Source organism: Ursus arctos, unplaced genomic scaffold (genome assembly GCF_023065955.2).
Source record: "Ursus arctos isolate Adak ecotype North America unplaced genomic scaffold, UrsArc2.0 scaffold_14, whole genome shotgun sequence".
In the NCBI taxonomy this organism is placed as follows: Eukaryota; Metazoa; Chordata; class Mammalia; order Carnivora; family Ursidae; genus Ursus; species Ursus arctos.
In genome coordinates this window covers 35,532,716-35,556,306 of record NW_026622808.1, presented here as the reverse complement: position 1 = coordinate 35,556,306, position 23,591 = coordinate 35,532,716, and the positions used below count along the sequence as shown (strand labels likewise).

The 23,591-nt window shown below is 56.3% G+C and overlaps 2 protein-coding genes across 2 annotated transcripts in view; both read left to right on the top strand.

Annotated features, from left to right (window-relative positions):
• Positions 1–19,078, top strand: part of STIMATE (STIM activating enhancer) — a 52,858-nt gene extending 33,780 nt beyond the window's left edge. The window contains exons 2-8 of the mRNA XM_026501016.4: positions 1,128–1,176; positions 2,930–3,025; positions 6,403–6,524; positions 11,210–11,322; positions 12,629–12,706; positions 13,422–13,571; positions 15,419–19,078. Coding sequence (XP_026356801.1) covers positions 1,128–1,176; positions 2,930–3,025; positions 6,403–6,524; positions 11,210–11,322; positions 12,629–12,706; positions 13,422–13,571; positions 15,419–15,535 — 725 coding nt within the window. The 3' untranslated portion in view covers positions 15,536–19,078. The remainder of the gene's footprint in view (positions 1–1,127; positions 1,177–2,929; positions 3,026–6,402; positions 6,525–11,209; positions 11,323–12,628; positions 12,707–13,421; positions 13,572–15,418) is intronic.
• Positions 17,143–22,688, top strand: MUSTN1 (musculoskeletal, embryonic nuclear protein 1). The gene is made up of 4 exons (XM_026501017.4): positions 17,143–19,546; positions 20,136–21,011; positions 22,072–22,204; positions 22,379–22,688. The coding sequence occupies exons 2-4, from the start codon at positions 21,003–21,005 to the stop codon at positions 22,483–22,485; spliced, it is 249 nt and encodes an 82-aa protein (XP_026356802.1). The 5' UTR covers positions 17,143–19,546; positions 20,136–21,002; the 3' UTR covers positions 22,486–22,688.
• The last annotated feature ends 903 nt before the right edge of the window (positions 22,689–23,591 follow it).

The following is a 23,591-nucleotide window of genomic DNA, read 5'->3' as shown; positions in this document are numbered from 1 at the left end:
TTGGCAGCTCGGGGCTCTGCCGGAAGTGAGTTCTCGCCTCCTGCCTGTAAGAACGAGGCACGTTCTGTGGGCTTGCATTGGTGCATCTCTTCCTTGGTACTTTCGTGAGGAGCGGCAGCACTTTTCAGGGCTGGTTTTCGTGGGTAGACGTGTGGAGACAGTCTGCGTGGGCTTGTGTCTGCAGACCCAAGGTGAGGATGTCAGTCTGGGTGGTCCTCACCATCTGAGGTTGGCCTGTGGCTGAAGGAGCACCCCACCCCCACTGGCTGTTCTGTGGCGGGGTGCACCCCTGCCTGGTGCTGAGGCTCAGCCAGCACTTTCTCCAGCCCCAGAAACCCGCCATCTACACAATTCAGAGCCATTTGTCTAAAACACAATTCCGACCATGTCTTTGACTCTGCCTAGCACTCTGTCCCAACTTTCCCTTTCCTACAGGGTTCATTCCAGACTCCTTAGCCTGGCATTCAAGACGCCCCATCACATGGCTCCTGCTCAGTCTGTCAGTCGTGTTATGTCCCTGTGAGCTGGTGGTGTGTGCTCTGTCCCCTCCTCCCAGTGCAGCCTCTCCTGACCAGTGTCCTTCCAGGCAGCCAGGGCTGGTCCTCCTTTGCTTGTGACCTCACCCCGCCTCAGACATACCTGTCCTCTGGCACTTGCCTCACCAGATGGATACGTGCCTGCCCTCCTGCTGGACACCTGCCTTTGCCTTTGTCTCCTCGGTGCCAGGCTCGGAGCGGGCACCCAGTGACTCTTTGGCCAGAGCGGATGGGGGGCCGAATGGTTCTGTCATTGGGTGTGGAGCAAATCCTGGAGCTGGAAATAGCCGTGGTCCACCTGGTGGTCTCCAGGCCCTCTCTGAGAGGACCTCGGCACAGAGGAGAAGAAAAGCCAGTTTTCCACATGCTGTGAGGCGTCGTTCTTCCCAAGCGTCCGGTTCTGAAGAGGCTGAACTGGTCACCAGCAGCGCAGGGCCTCTGTGACCTTCACAGCTTAGTGTATGTTGTCACATGTTAAACGAGCAAGGACCTTAACTTAGAGTGTCAACCCCGAGTGCGCTGATAACCCTCCTTGTGTGCATTTTGCCTTGTCGCTGTGGCAAGCTGCTGAATGTGTGTGTTTTCTTCCAGTCAAGCGCTTCAGAGAACCAAAGCACGAGAGACGGCCGTGGAGGATATGGTGCGTATGTATCTCTTGACACCTTCCTAGAATGCCGTGGACTCTCTGGGGTTTGTTGTGGGGGGTGGGGCGGTGTGAGCGATTCTGCATCACATGAGGTGTCGGACTCGCCTCGTTGAGTTAATCATCAGGAACTACCTCTAATACGAAAGACTTCTGTTCCCCTAGAGAACGTGGAGCGCTGCCTGTACTCGGTCATCACACAGCCGCCCCGTTTTAGGAAACGGCGCTGCAAGCTCCTTTAATTATGTGCCTTGTTGTCAGGTTGTGAGAAATCCTTGCGCTGCGGTCTGTGTGTGTATGCAGAACATTCTCTAAATCTGGGGATGAGTCCGATGTACCATGTAAATGCTCCTCTCCCCAAAACTCGTCTGCCCTGGTCCTAGGGTGACCCCGTGGTGGCAGTTCCTCCTTCGTAAAAGGGTGGTAGAACTTCGGACACCGCCTTCAAAGACTGAACTGCAGAAAAAAGGAGACAGCCAGCCCTTCAGGACAACATCACGTCCACAAGAGGCGGACGCTCCTGGCTGCCTGAGGCTTGCCGCTGTGCTAACGAAGCAGCCATTTTCCCCTCCAGAGGAGACTTCCCGTGACAGGCCCGTTACGGCACTTTGAGCATGTGCTTGAGTGATCTTCAGTGCGTTATTTGTGAATGTTGATCAGTCTTATTTTTATTTTCCCCAGTCGGTTTCTCTTGAATCTGGGTGGCTAGCTTGGGCCGGGGGACCCGGGGTCTGGGATTGCGGCACACTGTGGGGCACACGTTGCTCTTTGGGGACTTCTACTTTGCCATTATTTTAGGAAATGATTTTCAGGTTTCAGTCCTAGGGTTGGTCTGGATAATCTCTAAGGTCCGTTTGGTCCTGAGACCCCGTGGCTGCTGTCCCGTGCCCGTGTGCCCCTTCATCACCTCCTTCAGTGGCCCGGCCCAAGCCTGGATGCCCAGCCTGGGAGGCCAAGAGAGATGGCCCCAATCCAGAGGTCCCTCAGCCACAGACCACCAGTGGTCTCCAGGTGTTTGTGGCGGAGGAGAAACTAAAGGCCCCCCTCTGGACAGGGCAGCAGGGTATCCCCATACTTAGTACCCTTGTTTTTTTCTTTTTTGAAACTGCCATCTGCAGCCCACAGGCCCAGTGCGGCCTCCTGTCCATGTTCATAACCGAAGTGTTACAGGAATGGTGGGCTCTGCGGCCGCTTTCACACGCAGTGGCAGGATGACCGGTTGTTGCAGGGCCGAAGATATTTACTCTCTGACCCTTTACACCCCGCTGTAGCCCAGTGCTTAAGTGGCAGCAGCCGGAAGTCTCTGGGGCTTCAGCTGCAGGGCTGGGTCTGTGTGTCTTGTTAGTCTCGCACAGACGGCCTTTAGCTCGGAGGGACGTTGAGCGGGAGCTCTTCAAACTAGAGGTGCCTTGGACTTCATCAAAAGCTATGACCCAGCATTTCATTTTGAAGTGACAAAAAGTGAAAAAGTAAACACACCTAGTTTAAATACGTGCTTAATGTGTTTAAATATGTGTTCTAAATCAGTGGCCTCTTAGGGAGTTCAGATGCAGTGTTACTGAAGTTTTTCAAAGGTCACTGAGACGCCGAGCCTGAGTTAGTACCAATGCCCCCAGAAAGAGGCGACCAGTAAAGGGAAGGTTGAGAGCTCCCCAGTGGCTTTCTTCCTGTTTCAGCCTTCTCATTTTCCCCAAATTGGGTGTAACCCTCCTGTCAAGATGGTAACAAGTGCTGATCCTATTTTGTACAGGTTTTTAGACACTTCCAAACAAGCCATAGGAATGCTGTTCATCCACTTTGCAAATGTGTACCTAGCAGATCTCACCGAAGAGGACCCTTGTTCACTGTAAGTGGCCCATATTTGAGGACAAACATCACCCATCCCTCCACTGGAAATGTAGACTGGCCTTGCTTTCTGCCACCAGCCATGTTCCCTCTAGCCTGCAGAGGGGGGAGCCCCCGCTTTTGTGCTCTGTTCTACCCTGAGAGACCGTCCTCTCTGTGCTGCCTGTGGGTTCAAATACACAGCTGTCAGCTGGCTATTAGGGCTTTCCCTGCTGAGAGTTGCCCTGTGCGTTGGCTCTCTGCTCATCCAAGCTCTAGCCCTTGGTGTTCTAGTGACCCTTATGTCTCCCGGCAGGGAGCGGCCCCTGGTGGGGCAGCATAGTGCCCTGAAGGAGTATCTCTGCTAGAACAGGACACACGGGGGGCTTCTGTGTGGTGCCAGCCACTCAGAGTCAAAGCCATTGTTGACCATCATTGACCTCTTTGACCTGAAGACCATGGGTGGTTCCAGCTCATCACTGCAGTGTGCCTTTCACACAGCCCCCCACCCTGTGCAATCTGACCGAAACCCCAAATGGAGCCTCTCTTAGCAGATGGAGCGGAAAAAGAGGCTCACCTGCCCTATCCCGGCTCCATCTCCTACCTTCTTGGCTCAGACTTGTTGCTCCAGTCATGCTGTGCTAGGGTCCTTCAACCGCACCAGCTGTCTCCTGCTTCTGTGCCTTTGCTCACGCTGCCTCTGCCTGGAACACCCCCACCACTGTCCTGCCCTGCCTTTGAGAGAGCAGGGCGGGGGGCTGGTGAGTCCCTTGCCAAGCGGTTTCGCGTATATTTGAGATCATGTGGACTGGAAGATTCTTTTAAGCCTCCTTTTTTGGTGACTGTGCAGATTTAGTCCAGGCCCAGATTGAAGAAGGAAGTTATGAAGTCTCCCTGCCCAGAGTCTTTCTCTAAGACTTAGAAAGGTTATGATCTGTTTGGATATTTGGGTATAGTCCCAAAGTGGGGGACTGGAAAGGTGATCCTCCCGTAGGGGAGATGGTTAGGAGATGGTTGTCCATCCAGCTCTTGAGCCCCCAGCAGGCTGCAGTCATCCTCCAGTGAATCATCTTGCTGTCGTTGGCCGGGATAGATTAAGAGGCAGTGACTGGTGCCAGAGGCAGTAACCGGTGCCAGAGGCAGTAACCTCACTCCCGGTGCAGCCTTGGCCGCATGGCTCTCCCCTGCAGCACCTCCCTTGCCCGTCTGCAAAAAAGATGATACAGCTTTAAGAAGGACATTGACAAACAGATCACAGCCAGGATGGAGAAGGTGCTGTTGACAGATCTCAAGTGCTCAGCCTAGAGGAGAAAGGGCCCAAGGTGGAACTTGGTATAGTGAAGGCATTTGACTGAGAGGCCAGACTGAGCCCCACTTTGCTCCCCTGTCCTGTGTGTCCCACCAGATCCCCAGGATTCCTGTGACGGTTTCAGGAGTTGTTGAGTATAAGCAGTGGAAACTATAGGGTCACTTCTCGGTGAGGGAGTTAACAGTTCAGTTGGAGGATGTTGTTGTTACAACTTAGGAAAGGTGTGAGAGCCCCAGCAGTGGGCAGGAGAGCAGGCGGTGCTTGGGAGTGGAGGGCGCCCGGGCCCTGGGATCTGTTCCAGGTCCTGCCATCCTGGCTCTGCCCTGTGACTTCTTACAGGTGGAGGACAGGCTGGGCTGGCCTTGAGGCATCTTACGGGAATCTGCAGACCAGAAGGGACGCCGGCTTCTGTTCCGGGAGAGGAGAAACTTACAGAGGGGGACGAGCTGCCCCCTGTGGCTGCAGGGGTCCCGTGGGCTGGGGGCTCTGCTCCTTACTCCGTCTGGACAGCTTTGGGAGGGAGTTGAGCTTTTGTGACGTCCAGGGTTCTGTGATTCTGAGGGGCCGTGATTCAAACCACACATTTGTATGGCGCCTACCACGTGGCAGGCGTTGTTCGCACATATTGACTCATTTGATCCTGATAGCAGCCCTACAGTTCAGCCCTGCAGTTTGTTATCCTCGTTTTACAGCGTGGGGACCTGAGGCACAGAGAGAGGACAGAACTTAAATTCACACAGCTTAATAGTGATGGAGCTGAGATCTGAAGCCGGCCAGTCTGCCGGCCTCATCTGTGTTGGGTAGAGCGTAGAGAACATTCCGTCTTTAGTCCCAGGGCCTGGCGCACAGTGGCGTAAATAATTGGTGAGGGAATGAATGAATTGACGTGTGTCTATCAGGTATTCTTGGGACTTTCAGGGCGAGCCTCAGATGTGAGAAGCCCTTGAAACCAATTAGATGGAAGCATCTGAGAGCAACTTAGGCCAGGGCCAGCTGTGAGCCTGGAGAAATTGCCTTGGACACGGCTGCTCTGCCTGGTCTCTGGTCTGAGAGTGACCCCTTGTGATGTTAACGAGGAAGGGCAGGCGGGAGACACCGCTGTCCGCCCTTCTGGTTTTCTGGCCACTCCAGGGCACCGCGGGGCCGGGAGCATAGCAGAGCAGGGCGTGCTCCCTGCAGTGTCAGCATGTGCGTGGCGCCAGGGCCTTGGTCTTTAGGTGGGGGTTGAGAATCTGCATGAAATGTCTCCGGCCTCAGCACCTGGAAAGCACCACCGTTGGTCTGTGGCATCTGGAACTACTTTGAGGGCTTTCGAAGCCACTTGGCATCCCAGAGGGCTGGTACCTGACCCAGTGACTGCCTGTCTCCAGCTCTGTCTGTGGTCAGGGTGCCCGGCAAGATCCGGGTACAGGGCCCTTGAGGGAGGGCCTCTCCTTGGTGAGGGAGAAGGTGTGTGTCAGACACATGGAAACAGACCTTACAAGAACACAGGATCAAGGTGGGAGAGCTCTACGGACCCTTCTCCTTTCCTTCCATCATCCTGCCTTTTCCAAGGGAGTAAACCTCTCTCTAGAAATACACTTGCTTCCATGGCAGGCTCTGAAACATGGGTATGAGTGAGGGCCCCATGACCCTGCCCTCTTCGGTCTAAGAAACCCCAGAAGCCATGTCTTGAACTGCCCTGGGGCAGCAGCACTGGACTGGTGCCGTGGGTGTGAACAGCGTCATGGAGCAGATTTCTTTGAATGAATCAATGTTTTCCTATTGATGTCCGTGGCTGCTTCCAGGCTCTGTCTTGTGTCAAGTCTTCATTTGGTGGGAGCGTTTGAGGTCTTTCAGATTTCTTTGTCCCTTGTCCACGCCTCCCTCAAGTTCTTTGACCCCGATGAGTGTCAACACACTGTCATGGGGAGGCTTCGCTGGGGCTTCTGGGAGTGAGCCCTGCAGCCTCTTGCACGGGCCCCCCAGAACAGGCGAGTGCTGGGACATCAGGCTTGAAGTTGGCCCTGGTAAGCACAGGGGCCGGGCTCAGGGGCCCTTGCTGCCCGGGCGGTGCTTGCTGACGGCGCTGCTGTGTCCTGTCCTGCCAGGTACCTCATCAACTTCCTCCTGGACGCCACCGTGGGCATGCTGCTCATCTACGTGGGGGTGCGCGCTGTCAGCGTCTTGGTGGAGTGGCAGCAGTGGGAGTCCCTGCGGTTTGGCGAATATGGTAACGTAGCACGGACGTTGGCCGGGCTGTGGAGGGGGCTTCCGGGGGGGCTCTGCTCCTTGCCCCAGTCAGCTCTCCGGGCCAGTGGGTTGAAGGTTCAGGAGCTGGTGGCTGTCTCCTCTGTGTGGTGGTGGGGCTGGTTCTGGGGCCTGAACACCGTCCCCCTGCCCGTGTCAGAGTGCCACACATCTGAGGTGTGGAGGTGTGCACTTCACTGCCCCTCGATGGCAGGAGCCAGGAGACCCTAGGCTCAGGGAGGGCACAGCATTTGCCTGTTCCACCAGAGGGCACCGGCGGCCTCACCTGCAGGCTGTAAGGCCACCTCACTCTGCCAGGCTTCTCACCGAGCTCACACCACCTGCCCACCTCGTTAGAGAAATGGGGATGGCTCTCGGGTTGGGAGGTGGTCTGCAGGGAGGTGGCCCCCTTCTGCTGCAGGTCTGTGCTTGTCCTGTCATCGGACCACCTCACTACAGCGGCTGCAAGGTCAGGACTGGAGGGTCCATCCCCCACCCTGGGGTCAAGTCGCCTTACTGTCTCCTGACTGGAGGCTGGCCCCCCACCAGCACTGGGTGCATGCAGTCACCAGGGGCACCATGTCCATGCTCACTCGCAGAGACAACAGGTGACCTGTGGCTGCTGGCTCATCTTTACCCCCTCCCCTCTCCTCAGACCCCCAGGACAAGGGCCTGGTTAGGAAGCTACCCTCCCACTCTCTAAGCACAAACACATTGCCCCCTTTACTTTGTACACCCAGAGAAGCAGCTGGCTGTAGCCTCCACAGGGCTGTGGTGAGAGTGCCTTCCTCAGGCCTTGCCACACCCCGGGCATTCAGGACCCAGGGTTAAGGGACAATGGCAGGTCTGTCCCACCTTCACACCTGGCCCCTGCTGTCTGGGAGCAGGAGCTCTTGGTCTCAGTGGGAACAGCATCAGCAGGACCTCAGCCACCTAAGGACACACAGGACAAGAGGGAAGGAATTCTGGATCTCCGCTCTCCTTTCCTGGTCACACCTTCCACAGAATTCATGGCTCTGGACCTCAGGGCCACTCACTCCTGGATGACTGAAGACTCACAAAGCACTAATGTGTAGAAGGGGAGCCAGTCCGTGGAGCTGGCTATATGAGCGTCTTGGGTATTTCTAGAAATCTTGAGTAATTGTTTGTCTCTGTTGAGGGGAGATGAACTCAGGGGAGGGCTTTTCTTAGCCCCGTTACTTGATGCCTGATGAGTCACGGACTTAAGATAGCGTCTGACACACGGTGTATGCTCCTGTGGCTCGAGGGAAGGCTTCTGAGAAGCCCCGAGTCATGACCCCTCTGTTTGGAGGACACACATGGACCACAGCGGCGTCATCCTCATTTATAGGCTAGGTACCCGGAGGGGTTAGGTGATGCCAGAAGCCAGCGCACAGCTGGGGGTGGGCATGGCCTCATCTGCCGTCACCTCCGAGAGCAGTGCTTCTCACTGCCGGCTGCTGAGATCTGTGCTGGAAGGCAGTGCTCTTGACTCAGCTGTGGTGACCAGCACTACGGGAGATCCACCCACAGCCAGCCTTGTGCCACTCGGTGACCCCCCGCCTCCCCGCCCCAGTGGGAGAGCAGGTCCGGTCCTGGACCCACCTGGAACCACCCGTTCCCATCGTGCTGCATCCCCAAGAGTAGATTGGAAGGAAGAGGCAGTGGTGGTTTGAGCCTCTTGCTTCCATGTCACGCCGTCTTCCCAGCGTCTTCAAACCAGGGTGTCCGCAGATGCCCATCCCAAGTCCTCCCTCCCCGGGCTGAGGGAGGACAGCTCACGTCCTCTGTTACCTGATTTCTGTTTCTATCTGTGTTCTTGTGTCCTGTCGCTGCTGTAACAAATGTCCACAAAATTGGTGGCTTCAGACAACAGGTTTCTCGCCTTACAGCTGTGTAGCTCAGACATCCCGCACGGTCTCGCTGGCTACAGTCAGGGTGTTGGCGGGACTGGTTCCTTCTGGAGCCTCTAGGGGGGCATCCATGTCCTTGCCATTTCCTGCTCCTAGAAGCTGACTGTGCTTCCTGCTCGCGGCCCCTTCCACCCCTGAGGGGCCAGTCAGGCTCTTCTCACATGGTAACATGCTGACCTCCCAGCACCTCCTTCCAGTGCCCTTGTGGGTGCGCCGGGCCCACCTGGACACTGCAGGATACCCTCCCTATCTTAGAGGCAGCTGGCTAGCAGCCGTACTTCCCCTGGGCCACGTCACCTAACATGGTCACGGGTTCCGGGGACTAAGATGTGGATGTCTCTGTGTGGCCATTATTCCACCTGCCACACCTGTTACGCCTGTTAACTGGCCCGTCCTTTTGAGGCAATATTTCCATGTAGGCCCCATAGCTCTCTTCTCAGCTAAATGAAGAAGGGGGGCTTGTGTTCTAGGTGCTTCCTTTGTCCTTAGGGGAGAGGGTGAACTTGCCGACAAGCATGTGGGACTTGGGGAACAAGCCACACAGCCCTGAGGGGCAAGACAAGGTGATAGGTGTGCTTCCTTGATGACCAGACAGCTTTTCCCCCAGCGGAAGCCCTGAAAGCAGGTCTGTGTCCCATGGCACCAGTGGTCTGTGGGCTTTGCTGCCTGCCCCTGTTCTCATGTTCCCTTCCTGAAGCCTTGGGAGACAGACGTGTTCTGTCTGTTCATTCCCTATCCCTGCGATTTCTCCTGAGGAAGTTATTCAACAAAAACAAAACACCCATCTACCTGAGGTTGTCCAGTGTGGTAAGAAGCAGGACATATCGAGGATGCCTGGCGTGTCTAGCCTTGAACAGTGAGACAGTGGGGAACATCTGAGAGGCTCTCCAAGGAAACAAATCTGAAAAGCAGACTAGTGCACATGCTCATTCCGGCTGGGGCAGCCAGTGGTCTGGGTGCCGAGGAGGAAGGGAGTGTGGAAATGCGTTTACAGGGGACTTTCTTCTTTTTTCACCATGTTTTTTAACTGTCTTATTAAAGCATGTAAGTGAAAGACGACACAGCCGTGGCCGAGCTGTGGCGCTGACACTCAGTAGTGTGGGGGCAACGTGGGGCTCGGGGGAGGGGGGAGGAAAGCCTGTCCCCCTCTGACGGTCACTTCAAGCTTACGGGCAGACGGAGCAAGCACATGAAGCGAGCAGGTTTCCTTGTGACCTGAAGTGTGGCCCTTGGTCTGCTGACTTGAAACACACCGGCCCCCATTTAGAGATGTTTCCTACTAGTGCTTTCTGTGTGTCTCCTATCTTAATGATTTTTAACAAATATTTTGATCTGTTATTTCTGAGAACTTTCCTCAGTAAAGTCACATAGTGGACTGAAGGGATTCCGGCACCCCATTAAAAATCTAGCTAGGAGAGGTCGTGCTTCTGAAGTGGTTTTTTGGCTCAGACGTGTTTAATCCCAGAAGTGAAAGTAGGACGAGCTCCGAAGAAGCCCTGACGGCTCTCTGCATGCTTTCTGTAGCCTTCTCCCAAGGTTTTCCAGAAAAGGGAATGGCCTGGTGTTGTGTCCATTACAGCTTCATGAAGGCATTCGCTTGCTCCTCACTGCGTATGGCTGGAGGGCTGAGGCTGGGCTGGGCCTGCTCCGGCACCCGTGCCTGGACAGGGATGGCTACAGAGGCCGGAGCATCACACGAGAAACCGGAGCCCTGTCTCTGGGCCAGGTTCTGTCTTCACAGCCTGGATGGGGGCCTTTGCCTCCCCTGAAATGCTGCCCTCTACCCCCTCTTCTGGCCAGTGATGGTCCGGCCACTCCAGCAGAGCCTCCAGAGCTGGCCCCAGTGGCCTCCCCCTGTCCCCTGGCTCCTCTCTAGGTCTCCCACTTTGGAGAGGCATGTGTGGCTCCCTGGAGGCCCATCCCATGGGTTCTGCCTGTCCCCGAGGATACAGATCCATCCCTGAGGCTGGTCCTCCACCCTTCCTCTAGTCCTTTTTGAAACATTCTGGAGCCTCTCCAGGGCCTTCATGTGCCCTAGTGTGAACTGTTGTATTTCTCCATTTCTCAAGCACAGTGACTGATGGGGTCACAGATGGACCTTTGTCACGGCCCCAAGGCCCAGCCCCTCCCTCCTGCCTCTCTACCCGGTTTCCTTCACTCTCCCCAGCGAAGCTGTGTTGGGCTACCCCACAGAGACAGAATCAGGATCCCTCCAGTCTGAATTCTGCTTTCAGGGCTGAGGGCAGCAGGAGCAGTCGGGGAGGGCGGCTCGGGGTAGCAGACCAGCAAAGAGGAAGTTTGCTCCCTTCGTAGTCACAAACATCAGGCAGCCCACGGATGGAGCAAAGGATGGATAGCGCCACAGTCACTGGAAAAATCAACAACGGATAATAATAGCAGTCTTGCTTCATACAGCTCTACCAGTGGACAAAAAGAGCCAGCTCTCTGAGCCCCAGCAGTGAACACTTACTAACTTTAGTCTCCTTAATTATATCCTAGAATCTCCTGAAAGAAGCACCACTCTGGTATCTCCAAATTAGGAATTCTGTGATTTTGTCTAAAACACCCGCATGTGTCTGTTCTGGCTGAAGTGATTCTTGGTGCTTTGGGGGCTCATGAAGTGGATTTAGAGCCACGGTTCTGGTGTGGGCCGGGGGGCCTGAGGGCTCCCGGGAGCTGTGGGCGTGGGGCGGGGCCATGGGCTCGGATCCTGGCGTCTGGGCCCCACGTGACTGCGCACCCACTGTCCCTGCAGGAGACCCTCTGCAGTGCGGAGCCTGGGTTGGGCAGTGTGCTCTTTACATCGTGATCATGATTTTTGAAAAGTCTGTCGTCTTCATCGTCCTCCTCATACTTCAGTGGAAAAAGGTTTGCCTCTTGTCCCTTCTTTAGCAGCTCCTTGGGACGCCAAGCGAGACGGTACTTGTTCCCCTACCACCCACACGCCCCAGCCTTATTGGGAAAGCAAATTTGTTCTTTCTTTTCCTCCTTTTTTTTTTCCACCTCCACGAATGCAGTCTGGATTGTGTGCTGTGGCAGCCTGTCTAGAGCAGGAACTTGTTTTTTCACTTAGCATCCATCTACTTGAACCGTGTAAGTGTCTGCCCTCCATTAAGCTTTGGGAGACGCAAAGCCAGGGGACATAAGAGTCCCTGCCCTTGGGCTACTTACTGGCTGAGACAGTCTTTAGGCCTCACGATTGAACTGTTGGGAGTGTGTTCTCTACATTTGCACATGCCCTCACACACCTCTCTTGGCAAGTGGTTTCATCAAGCCTTTGGGTGCCGCAGGAAGCAGCTGGTTACACACTGTTCCCAGGGTTCCCTTGGCCCTGTCCTTTGGCCCCTATGTACTGTGTAGATAAGCCTCCGCTGCCCAGTTCCCCCACATGGCCGTGTGAAACCAGCCAAAGAGCCTTTGAGTAGCTCAGAACTTGGCCTTCCTCTGGTTCGGTTTGGTTTTGTTTTTTTTAAAGATTGTATTGATTTATTTGAAACAGAGTATGCAAGCACAAGGAGGGGGGCAGAGGGAGAGAGACAAGCAGACTCCCTGCTGAGCAGGGAGCCAGATTGGGCTCGATCCCAGGACCCTGAGATCACGACCTGAGCCGAAGGCAGATGCTTAACCTGCTGAACCACCCAGGCGCCCCTTCTTTGGTTTTATTTGTGTCTGAGTTTTATTTTTCAAGAAAATAAACCAAGGCTTTTCAGAGCTGTTGTCCTTCAGGAGGTGGTTGGGTGCAGGATTTCTGTTCGAAGGTGGCCTGGCGTCTCGTTGCTAGTGTCTGTAGTGAGCCTCCACCGACCTCATTCCCTCCAATTCCCCGAAGCCCCACCATCCCCATCCTCCGTGCTTCCCGGTGGGTGGGCCCTGCTCTGCTCAGTGTTGTAAGCCCACTGTACTTCCCAAGTCCACAGCACTGGAAAAGCTGCTAAAGCCCTAACTGCTCCAGGTGCTCTCCCGGAGGTCTGTCCCTTGTTAGCGGTCACACCTGGGGACTGCCCGTGCAGCCCTGGGCGTGAGGCGCTGTTCCCCTCAGCGTTCTGGGGGAGTGTCGTCTAAGCTAAGCCGCCCTGCTTAGGGCCCCATGGGTGATGTGTGCTGCTGCCCCCCTACCCCCAGGCACCTTCTCTGTGGTCTCTCCCTACCTCACGGAGTCTGCTTCTCTTTACAGGTGGCCCTATTGAATCCTATTGAAAACCCAGACCTGAAACTGGCCATCGTCATGCTGATCGTCCCCTTCTTTGTCAATGTCAGTGCCATGTTGCATTTTACCCCCATGTGCTCTCTGCCTTCCAGTGTCCTGTTCACAGTTCTGAGTCTGACAGACAAAGCCCCTTACAGCCCCCAGGCCCCTCCCCACTCCAGACCTGGAAATGGCAGGATTGCTTCCTCCGTGGGCAGAACCCTCCTTCAGGCTCCCCATGCAAGAGGGGAGGTCCTGGGAACTTTGTCTTGCCCACCCTGCCAGGGGACCTCCCGCGGAAGAGGCCCTCCCATGCACAACCAGCAATTTCTAAATCAGGATGTTAGGAATTCACCCCTGTCTTATCCCTGACCCCAGAGGTCCAAGAGAAACTCATGAGCCCACTGGCTAGAAGTTAGGAAATAGAAGGAACATGAAAGTCTCCTGGGGCTAACGGTTGTGGCAGAGTGGGCGGGCCAGCCTCTCAGCCTGGGGCAGGAGCCCCAACCCAGAGCCCAGAAACCTTGCCAGTGGCTAAGGCCAAAGCCCAAAGAGGGCCAGAATTTTCTTGCTGGTTCTCTGATAAGAAAGTGGAGGCACAGGACATGGAGGGTGGAAATCTCTTTGTAAGCTTGTGAGAGAGCAGGGGGACTGGAGGAGGTTTTTCTTCCCCTCGTTCTGGACCTTACAGTCTGGAGCGGGTGGGAAGGATGGCGATGGGGTCGGCTCTGCTTTGACAGCTGGCTTATCCCAGAGTAACATGCATGTTTCCTCCCCGCAGGCTTTGATGTTTTGGGTAGTGGACAATTTCCTCATGAGAAAGGGGAGGACGAAAGCTAAACTAGAAGAAAGGGGAGCCAACCAGGACTCAAGGAACGGGAGCAAGGTTCGCTACCGAAGGGCTGCATCCCACGAGGAGTCAGAGTCTGAGGTAGGGCCGGGCCCTCGCGCCGTGCCCCGTCCCGAGGAGGTCTCCGGCCTCTGTTTGCATCTGGTCTTCTCAGCACCGGCCAGGGGGAGGAAGAAGAGACTGGTAGCTTCCATCCAGCAGGGACGCATGTGGTGGCCCCTGGCCTGCCCACAGCAGGGAGGTGGAGCACCGGGTGGGTTGGTGCAGCTTGCCTCCCATAGCCCGGACCTCCGCCGGTGGAGGAAGACAGGGAAGGGAGGGGCTGCCGTGTTCGGGGAAGTTGGCAAGGACTGTCATGGGCCTGATCGTTGACTGTAAGCGTTAAGGTGTTTCAGTCCCTGCCCACCACTACAGAGCAGCAGAAGTGTTGGCTAAGCCCCCTAGAGACTTTGAAAACATAAGGGTAGCCAGACCTTCTGGGGAACTGCCCCTTCCCTTACTGTCAGGTGTCCTGAGTTCAAAGGTTTGGACTTCGGGAAGATTAGTGGTCATAAATAGGAGCATGGAGGCCAAGTGGCGCTCCTGGGGAGCCCGCACCTCTGTGTGCTGCGGGGCAAGGCCAGGGCTGCCTCCTGAGAGGCCTCGTCTGCTTTCTCGGTGTGCCCAGCTCTGCATGAGGGTGGGGCTGCAGAAATGGCGGAGGTAGTGTCTTCCCCGGAGACCTTCAGGCTGGATGAGGTGAAGGTGAGCGTCTGGATAGCTCCTTCTAACACGGTGTGATCCTTCTGACACTGAGGCGTTCACAAAGCCGTGTGAGGACCCTGGAACGTCTGTTTAACTCCTGGGGGCATCCCGAGGGAGTTTTGAAAGCTGAGTAGAAGAGCAGGAAAGAGGGTAAGCCCATATCTTCCTAGGTGTCCCTAGGATCTGGCACGGGGCCTGTCCTGTCCCGAGAGCCTGGCGAACGTTAGATAAATGATAACACTGTAGGCAGAAGCAACCACTCAGGAGCAGTCGTGGTCACGTGTGGTGGCCTCTGGGTCACGTGAAACCCCTCGTGGCCAGAGCAGCATGTGTCCTGTAGGGTAGGACAGAATGACATGGAATGAGGTACGGGCAAAGGTCTCAGCCAGGTGGGCAAGGTGCTTTGTGATGGGGGCACCTGGACGGGTGGTAGGGAGCCAGAGAGAAGGTCTAATCAGGGACCCCTTGAGGGGAGTGGTCCAGGGAGAGGTGAGGCAGCTGTCCTGCCCCTGGGAGAGAGAGAGCTCATGGTGCACTGTCCCTGTGCTTCCCCAGTGCCCAGAGGTCTGAGGAGCCAGCAAGCAGCGTGGCAGGTCAGCAGGAAGTGACTGCTGGCCTGGATGCCCTTGCTCCATGGCTGAGTCCTTCCAGACGCTCAGAAAAGTGCAGGGCTCCCATTTGTCTTCGCAAGTTGCAGCGTTGGTTCACAGCAGCTGCTCTGAACGCGGCCTGCCTTATGTGTGCTCCACAGAGGTTCGCTTTGCCTTTTGAAAGGGACTTTTGAGTTTGCATTTGCTGTCTGTAGGGCACTTTCCAGGACCTGGGACGCCCTGTGTCCAGATTGGACGTTTTTGCCAGGATGACCTTAGGGTGGGGGTCCTTACTGAGTTTGCTCTGGCTGAGGCTCCATCCTAGCTAGAGGTTGGCTGGAGAAGGGGGGAGCGCTGCAGAGGGGCAGGCATGTCCACACGGCGCTGGCTTCAAGAGCCCGTGAATACACCAGGAGTAAGGGACGTCTGGGGTGATCTCACTCCGTAAAGGGGCCTCCCCATCACCCTCTCTTGAAGAAACACAAGACTCCGGGCCTTCTGGAGGGGTTAGCACGCTGCTGCGGGGGTGCAGGGAGGGCAGAGGTAGAAGGCCCCGCTGGTGGTGACTCAGGCCATGCCTCTCCACCACCCCAGATCCTGATCTCAGCCGACGACGAGATGGAGGAGTCGGACGTGGAGGAGGACCTGCGCCGACTGACCCCCCTGAAGCCTGCGAAGAAGAAGAAGCACCGCTTCGGGCTGCCCGTCTGACGCGCTCCTGTGCTGGGGTCCGGTGTGGGGGCCCTGCCAGGTCAGCAGATGGTCGCTGCACAGTGTCCCTCCTTCCCTCCTCTCTGCCCCTCCTCTTCTACCTCCACTCCTCTCGCTGTCTCCGCCCGCTCCCAGACTGCTGGGACTTGCCAGAGGGAGGCTGGGCCAGCGCCGAGGGGCTCCAGGCAGCCGGAGGTCCCCACTCAGTTGCACTACAAACACTGACCAAATATGCAAGCGAGGCGTTTTGTGTGTCTGTCATTGTCCCAAACGGTGTTGTGAGGGACCCAGAAGCCCCGTTCTGTGTCTGGCTGGGTGGCATTGAGGAGGAAAACGGACGCGCGCACAGACTGGGTAGAGCCTTTCCCCAAGGCTCCTGGAGCATGAGGACCTAACACGTTTTGGGCTGAAAGTCATTCATTGACCAAGTTGGAACCACAATGCTTTCTTACTCCAAATGGCTTTGTAACTACTGATTTCTAAAGCCGGTTTTATGAGCTGTCACAGTGTTAATGTTTTTGAGTATGTGTTTATTTCCTATGGGACTAATGGGCAAAACATAGATTTTTAAGTCTTCCGTATGCTGTTGACTTTTATATTTTTAAGTTATATTTTCATACTATTGTATTTAAAAACTCTTTTTAAGCCCCAAAGAAATGGGTTTGTCTGCCTTTTGTGGGATGTGAACTAGCGGGAAGAAAAAGTCGAGAGTTTTTTATTTGGGATATTTTTAGGTAGTCTGCGATGAATGAGGTAAATGGTCCTGGCAGGAAGGGAGAGGAGCCCGTGTCTGAAAGGAACAAACCCAGTGGCTCTGTAGAGGCCGGGCCTGAGTGGGAGGCAGCTGGTCCAAAGGCCAGTCCGGGGCCCGGGGCAAGTGGGTCCAGCTGCTTGGCTTTCTGCTGACAGGTTAGAAGTCTTAGTTAAACATGACCAAGAGAAGAGCCTGGAGGTCTGTGTCCAGAGAAACTGAGACCATGAGGCGACCCCTTTGTGTTCCCTGCCTCTCTTTGGTCTCCACATCTGAAGTTTAAAATTCAATCTGGGCCTCCTCGCCTCCCAGTGCAAGGTGGAGCCTTCAGAACCAGCTGCTGGACCAGTCCCAGGAGCCTTCTCTCAGGCTGTCCTGTGTCTGACATCTTGGTGGTGACCCCTTTTTTGCACAAGAGTCTGAGGAATGCCTTCCTGACCCGGTGATCCTGTTTCTCACAGCATCCAAAGCAGCAGGGCAGCTGGAGATGGGGCGGGTCAAGGTGCAAGAGCTTGCGTGTGCATCCACAGACCGGGGAGAGGCTTCGAAGCCCCGGTCCCCTCCCTGGGGAGTGGCCCTCACTGCTTAGGATGGCCCCAGGCCTCCCGTAGCTTTGTGAGTCTGCTGACCACGGTGGAACGGGTTGGCCTGGGCCCTCACCCTGCTGTGGGAGCAGCACAGTGGGGCAGCCAGCATTTTGTCATGGCCCAGACGCAGCCACAGAAGTTAAGGAACGAAAAACTACACCGCTAAGGTACAAGCTAGAAGTGAGACAGGTGCAGGGAGGCCACCTGGCCCAGAACCTTCCTTTTAGACCTACATACAAATGTGCTGCCCTTAAGTAGATTGGGTCAGAATTGTGGCGTGGGAGCCAAGCTGCTAAGCCCTGGGCCTGCCTTCCGTCTCACAATTGCACTCGTCTTCCCCTGGGAGTCTGGAACCAGAGGGCTCAAAGGAGCCAGGCCCTGTTGCTACCCTGGGTGGCTACTCTGCAAGTGCGGGTGTCTGCAGCGGGAGGCGAGGCTGTATGCAAGACCAGCCCTCATTTTGGCTCTTCACTCCTGCCCGTCCCCCTGCTGTAGTGGGGTGTCTCCCCTGAAGAACCGGTGCTGGGGAAAACCAGAACTGACGTTGTGCCTGCTCATGTCAGCCTCTCGTGGCGTTGCTGGCTCTCCCTGCTTTTCCCTCCTGTTCCATGTTGTATGAACAGCCTGTGCCCGCCCCTGTTTCCTCCACCTTCCTGAGCTCAGAATCAGAGCTGTGCTTTCAGTCTTCAGCTCCAGGCACAGTGGGTGGAGGAGCCACAGTCCCTGGAAGGTGAAAAGTAGGACTTATATAGGCTTCAGACAATCTGCTCATCTCAAGGCCAGACCCAGTGCCTGCTGGGCACTGGGTTTGGGGAGCAAAGCAGTGACTAATGAGGGGTGGTTTTTCCTTGTATCCCGGATTTCAATAAGGGCTTTCGTCTCTGAACCACAGTTGTAGAGCTGGCTGACCTGGGGATGGGTGTCTAATCGTAGAGAGCCTTGTAGTGTGTGGGACTGGACAGCGTGGCCTCGCCGGTGTGGCCTTCCCTGCCCTTCGTGTGTGTGTGTGTGTGTGTGTGTGTGTGTGTGTGTGTGCAGTTTGTATTCCCTGGAGTGGTTCCTGCAGTCCCTGGGGGGTTTTCTGTGGTGCGCTGTCCCAAGAGACCAGATGCAGAGGGCCATGGTCAGAACCTCCTGCTGAGCTGTCCTCCCTCCCTGGGATGCGTCTCCTCACCACCCGCCCCGAGGTGCCTTACGAGGTGCAGCTCTTTACCCGGCCACGTGGCAAGTGTCACAGTGCTTGAGAAACCATGGGACACTAACTGGATATTGTGTGCTGTCCATCTGATCTGTGCAGATGTGGACCTTGGCCAAGCCACCCGTGATGGAAGCTTATAAGTCAGGGTCATGAACAAGTTTTTTGTACCTAATGGAAATAACCTGATGAGGTAGAACTGTCACGTCTGAATGGCAGGAATCGTTGGCCTTATTTCCTTCTGCTGTCAGTGGGATGTTGACAATGGCAAGCGGGGTATGGTGGTGAGATCCTGGGCAGCAGTGGCTTCTTGGTCTGCTCAGAAGACCTTTGGGGTAAAGGCCAGTGTCCCATCAGTTAACCCTCAGGCACGCTGGTGGCCTCCTGCCTCAAGCTTTAATTCATGCCCCTCCTAGCAACAGACAGTCCGAGGCGAATGTTGACTTGTCATGCCTTTAAAGAGAAAACCTATAAAGGCTCAAATCCTAGGCAATCTAGTCCTGTAGCCTGCAGCCCAGAGTCCCCATTGGAAGGCTGCCCAGGAGCCCACTCTGCCCTCTAGACAACAACTTACTGGCCTTTTGCAGCCAGGCCAGCATAGACAGCTCTGGGAACTTCTCACTGGCCAAAGCAGCCCCTTTGTAGGATGTAGGGCTGGCTTTTAGAAGTTGCACACACTTCCGACCAGGAGTGGAGAGCTCTCGGTTTTACCCTGTGAAAACATGGCAGCTCTGAAGGGCTTTGCTCTCAGGGAGGGACTTCTGGTCCAATGGCCGTCGGCACCTTGAGCTCCTGGCTAGGTGGGTGGGCTGGTCTCATTTGATCTCTCTTTTCATGATGTTTATTAGAACTCAGAACTCTGTGAGCAAATCATGGCCTATTTCCACTGCCCTTCCAGTGGGGGTGTTTCATCAGTGGTGTTAAGATTCATAGAAATACGTTTTTGAAATGAAAGGGAAGACGATGTACTTACATTGTAAAATGGTTTACAATAAAGTTTCACATCTTAATAGTTTTTTTTTTTTTTTTTAAAGAAACCGTCACTTGTGGTTGTTGGTTGTGTGTTCTTTGGAGTTGAGACAGTTTAGTAGGGTCAAGAAAATTTCCCCAGTGAGTTGGAGGATTCTCCCCTGGGGTGCCTGGGTGGCTCAATCGGTGAAGCATCTGCCTTTGGCTCAGGTCGTGATCCCAGGGTTCTGGGATCGAGCTCCACATTGGGCTCCCTGCTCTGCTGGGAGCCTGCTTCTCCCTCTCCCTCTGCCCCCACCCTCGCTCGTGCTCTCTCCCTGTCTCAAATAAATAATCTTTAAAAAAAAAAAAACAAAACAAAACAAGAGGAAGACAGACGACTCTCCCCAGGAAACCCAGTGTGAATGAACCTGCATCACCCCGGGACGGACACAGGAGCCGGGCTCTGCCAAAGGAAGAAACCAAGCGCACTCTCGCCTTTTCCGCTTCCCTGCAGATGCCAGTAAAAGGTACTTTACCTCCCCCTGAGGAGCAAGTGGTGCTGGGGGATGGGAGCTGTGAGCAGTGAACAGTCCACATCCTTGTCCGTGACGCCATGGGGCTGGAAGGCAGGTGCCTCCCTGGGCAGAGCCAGCCGTGGGGGCAGTGCCAGAGCACCTCCCCCCCAGGCCAGGCTTGCCCTCAGTGCCTCGTGGCCCTGTTCGCAGGCCTGGGTTCGTGCCCCTGGCTGTCAGAAGGCATTCCTCATGTCAGCACTTGTCTCAGATGGAGCCTGGCAGTCCTCACATTGGCCTGCTGGGGCTTGGGGTGGGATTGGAGATGTGACAGCAGTGGAGTGACATTCGGGATAACCAAATGTCAGTGCCTGGTGGGGTTCCGTCAGCTTGGAGCCTCCAAGGATAAAAATAATCCCCATCACAAACCGACAAGGAGCTCGGGTGTGGCTGACACCCCACCCAGCCACTCCCCACACTCACCCCAGGTGAGGAGTCCTGCCGTGTGCCTCGAGGGTCTCCCCTTCAAGGATGGGCGATTAGGAGCTGGCAGAGAGCCAGGTGACCTTCAGGGGAGACCTTGGATCTGTCCCTCTCTCCACAGCTCAGTACCTGGAATGGGCTCAGATGTCACCCACCCTCTTTGAGCCACCTAAGTGTCTTCAGGCCAGGCACCTTTGGGTGACCTCATCCGGTCAGAGGCTCTGTGCCCTTCCCTGCCTGCATTCACCAGTGCCCTTATCAGAAAACAAGTTTCTTCCTGCTCCTTCCTGGGCACTTTACCCCCTGCCTCTTTGTTCCTTTGCTGAACTTGCCCTGGGAGCCAGACAGAGGACAGGCACAACAGCAAACAGAGCGGCTTCCTGGGCTTCCCTCGGCCACGGTTGCTCCCCTGTGAACCATGGGGGGCTGTGCGCGCTGCGAGCACATGTTCCCGAGTGTCAGACACGGGCAGCTTCTGTCCTGCTGCCGTGCAGGGATGGAAAATCTCTTTCCTCTGGAATCCAGGGAGAGAAGGAAAAACAAGCTCAGAACGGCCCAGCCAGGCGAGGGGCCCTTGCTCCCCTCAGGGACACCCACTGCGTGGGGATGGACTGTCCCAGCTGGACGGCTCAGGCTGCCACACACATTCTGGGATCTGCGTTCCTCAGCACACCCGTTGCTCGCTGCCAGGCCCGGCCCCTCCTGCCCTAGAGCAGCTGTTTGCGAGGGCACAGGGTCTCCCCCGCCACCTGCTCTCACCAGGGCCGCAGCCCCCCAGCAGCAGGGCTCAGCCAAACCCTCTCATCTCCAAGAATAAACTCTGAACTAGAGGCTGTGTGGACCTGAATCATCAGGAAGCCCGTCGAGGAGGGGAGTGGCTTTCCGGGATATATAAGCCCCAGAGGGCTGGCGCGGCTCTGATCTCTTCCACCGGTTTCTGCCTCTGCCGGAGGAGCGCGTTCACAGCAGCTCTCGTACAGGACCCACCATGTCCCAGGTAGGAGGGTCCAGCCCAGGCTGTGTGGGGCGGGGGCGGGGATGGGAACCTGGACACTGTTGTCTCTGACCGTTGTGTCCTGAGCTGAACTCCAGGCGTAAACAGGGGTCTCTGCAGCCCCTGAAAGGCCAGGGCCCAGGGAGGGCAACCCCGGGCCCCAGCTTGCCGACAAACCCCTATTTATCTTGGGTTTGGTGGTATTCCCTGCTTTGCCTAGAGAGTGGAGACAACATGACAACATGTAGGGTACTTTTGTGTGTGAAGAAGCTGACCATATGACCCGTTTGTAACTGTGTGTATGTGTGTGAACACACACGTGAGGCTGGATCTGTAGGTACCCAACTCTGCCCTGGCATCTCCCCAGCCGGACAGGGCTCTGTGCAGGGCGGGTAGCGTCTTGCCCCAGGAGCCCAGCCCAGACTTGGGGACCAGGGATTCCCCGCACCTGTCCCCAGGGCTTAGGAAGGAGTGAGGCCTCAGACTCGTGGGCGCCTGGGGTTGACAGGATAAGCACTGAGTCTGAATATCCCTAGTCCTGGAGGGAGAGAGAGAGTAGCAGGCAAAGTGGAGGGTTCTCCTTGCTTCCTGCCCTATGGGTGGGTGCTCACTGCAGACTGACTTCATGGGCATCTGCTGCTTTTACCCTATTCTCACCCCCAAAACACACAAATGCAGGCAGTTGGGGGGAGAGAAAGGCAATCCCTAAGGGACCCACCCAGTGAGCAGGTCTTAGAATTCATCCCTTGAAACTCCACCTCGAAACCAGTCCCTTTTCCCTTTCCCCTTTGTGCCCAGGCCTGAGCCTGGCCAGGCAGACAGACAGCGTGTGGCCACAGGAGCCATAGTCCCCGAGCTCCCAGTCTGTGGGAGAAGGACAGAGAGACTTGGGGGTGGGGGGTAGAGTGCAGCTGGGGAGGCTTTCTAGAAGAGGAATGGAGCCTTCAATTGGCTTGAGCTCGGTGACCAGTGAAGAGGGGTCTCAGGGCCAATGCACAGAGGTGGAAAGGGGCTTTCAGCCTCGAGGCCTGGGTTTCTAAGCTGAGGCTCTGGACTCTCCAAGGCTGGTGCTCAGGAGGCCCCCATCAAGAAGAAGCGCCCCCCAGTGAAGGAGGAAGATCTGAAGGGGGCCCGTGGGAACCTAGCCAAGAACCAGGAGATCAAGTCCAAGACGTACCAGGTCATGCGGGAGTGTGGTGAGTATCCTCTCCGGCGGTGGCAGTGGAGGGCGTGGATGGCTGTCGGGGGGCGGGGGACAGGGTGAGGGGTCCCAGGGTGGGTTCCTGACAGGCCAGAGCTCCTGAGCTCAGGGGGGCACCCTCCACGAATGCCCCTCCCACACCTCCCCATCCTCCCCGTCCTCCCCACAGAACGAGCTGGCTGCACTGCCCCGTCAGTGTTCAGCGGCAACCGGACCGGCACTGAGACCGTCTTTGAGAAGCCCAAAGCCGGACCTGCCAAGAGTGTCTTCGGCTGAGACATGCGCACCATTCCTCTCACCGCTGCCAACTCCCAGACGCAGGAGCCTTTCCCAAAAACGTTCTTATGCCAGAATGTACCCTCTTACCTGCTGCCTGTGGGACTGCCACCTGCCCCTCACAGCCCTGGCCCCTCAGCCCAGGGACTGTGCACCAGCACCCAGGGAACACCAATAAAGAGCATGCCCAAGTGGCCCCAGCATTTTGGAGGCTGTTAGTTGATCGCTCGCCATGGCTGCTAAGTGTAGGGGAGGGGCAGGCGGGGTAGGGTGTGGGGCATGTTCTGTACCCTTCATGGGCTTTTGGGAGGTCCCAGACAATAAGGCAGGTGCTATTATGGCTACTGCCACATGCTAGAAAGAGCCTTGGATGTGGAGACCTGGTGCTGAGCTCTTGTGTGACTTCAAACCAGTCTCTCCCTTTCTGAGCCTCGGTTTCCCCTCCTTGTCTGACAAGGGACTAGAGCTGGAGCCTGTTGCATGAAACAGGCCACAGTAACACTGCTCAGAGTGAAGCAGCGGGGGGGCCCGAGGCTCACCCTGCCTGCCACAGAAACCATCAAGATGTTTCCAAGGCTCTGTGGGAGCAGGGACCTCAAAGACCCCTTCCCCCCCCACACCCATTTGCACTACCTCCTTGCCAGCTCATAACCCTTCAAAGACAAAGCCAGGTCGAGGCCCCTCCCTGGCCACTGGTAGTCCACCTCTTGAGCTGCTCTGCTCCCAGGCTCGGGGTGAGCCTCCCCCCTGCCACTCCCACAGCTCTGCCTGCATCATGGGAACTCAGCTCCTTGGCTCATGAGGCCTCAGTGTCCCCTGTGTGCATGGAGCTGTCAGATCCAGGGGACTGCAGAGGCCCATCCGGGGGATGGGCAGAGGCCCGGGCTGGACCGGCAGGGCTGGGGCTCGCGGCACCCGACTTGGCTGCTGCCTGCAGGGAAGCCAGCTGGTCCCCCAGGCAGGTCGGGCTGGCTGCTCGGAGCCTTTCCCACGTTCTCAGCCTGCCCGGCCTCCTTATTTAGCTGCTTCTAGGCAGGGCCTGTGCTCTGTGCCCAAGGAGCAGACCTTCCGTGGGACAGGGCCTGGGTCTGCCTGCTGTGCTCCTT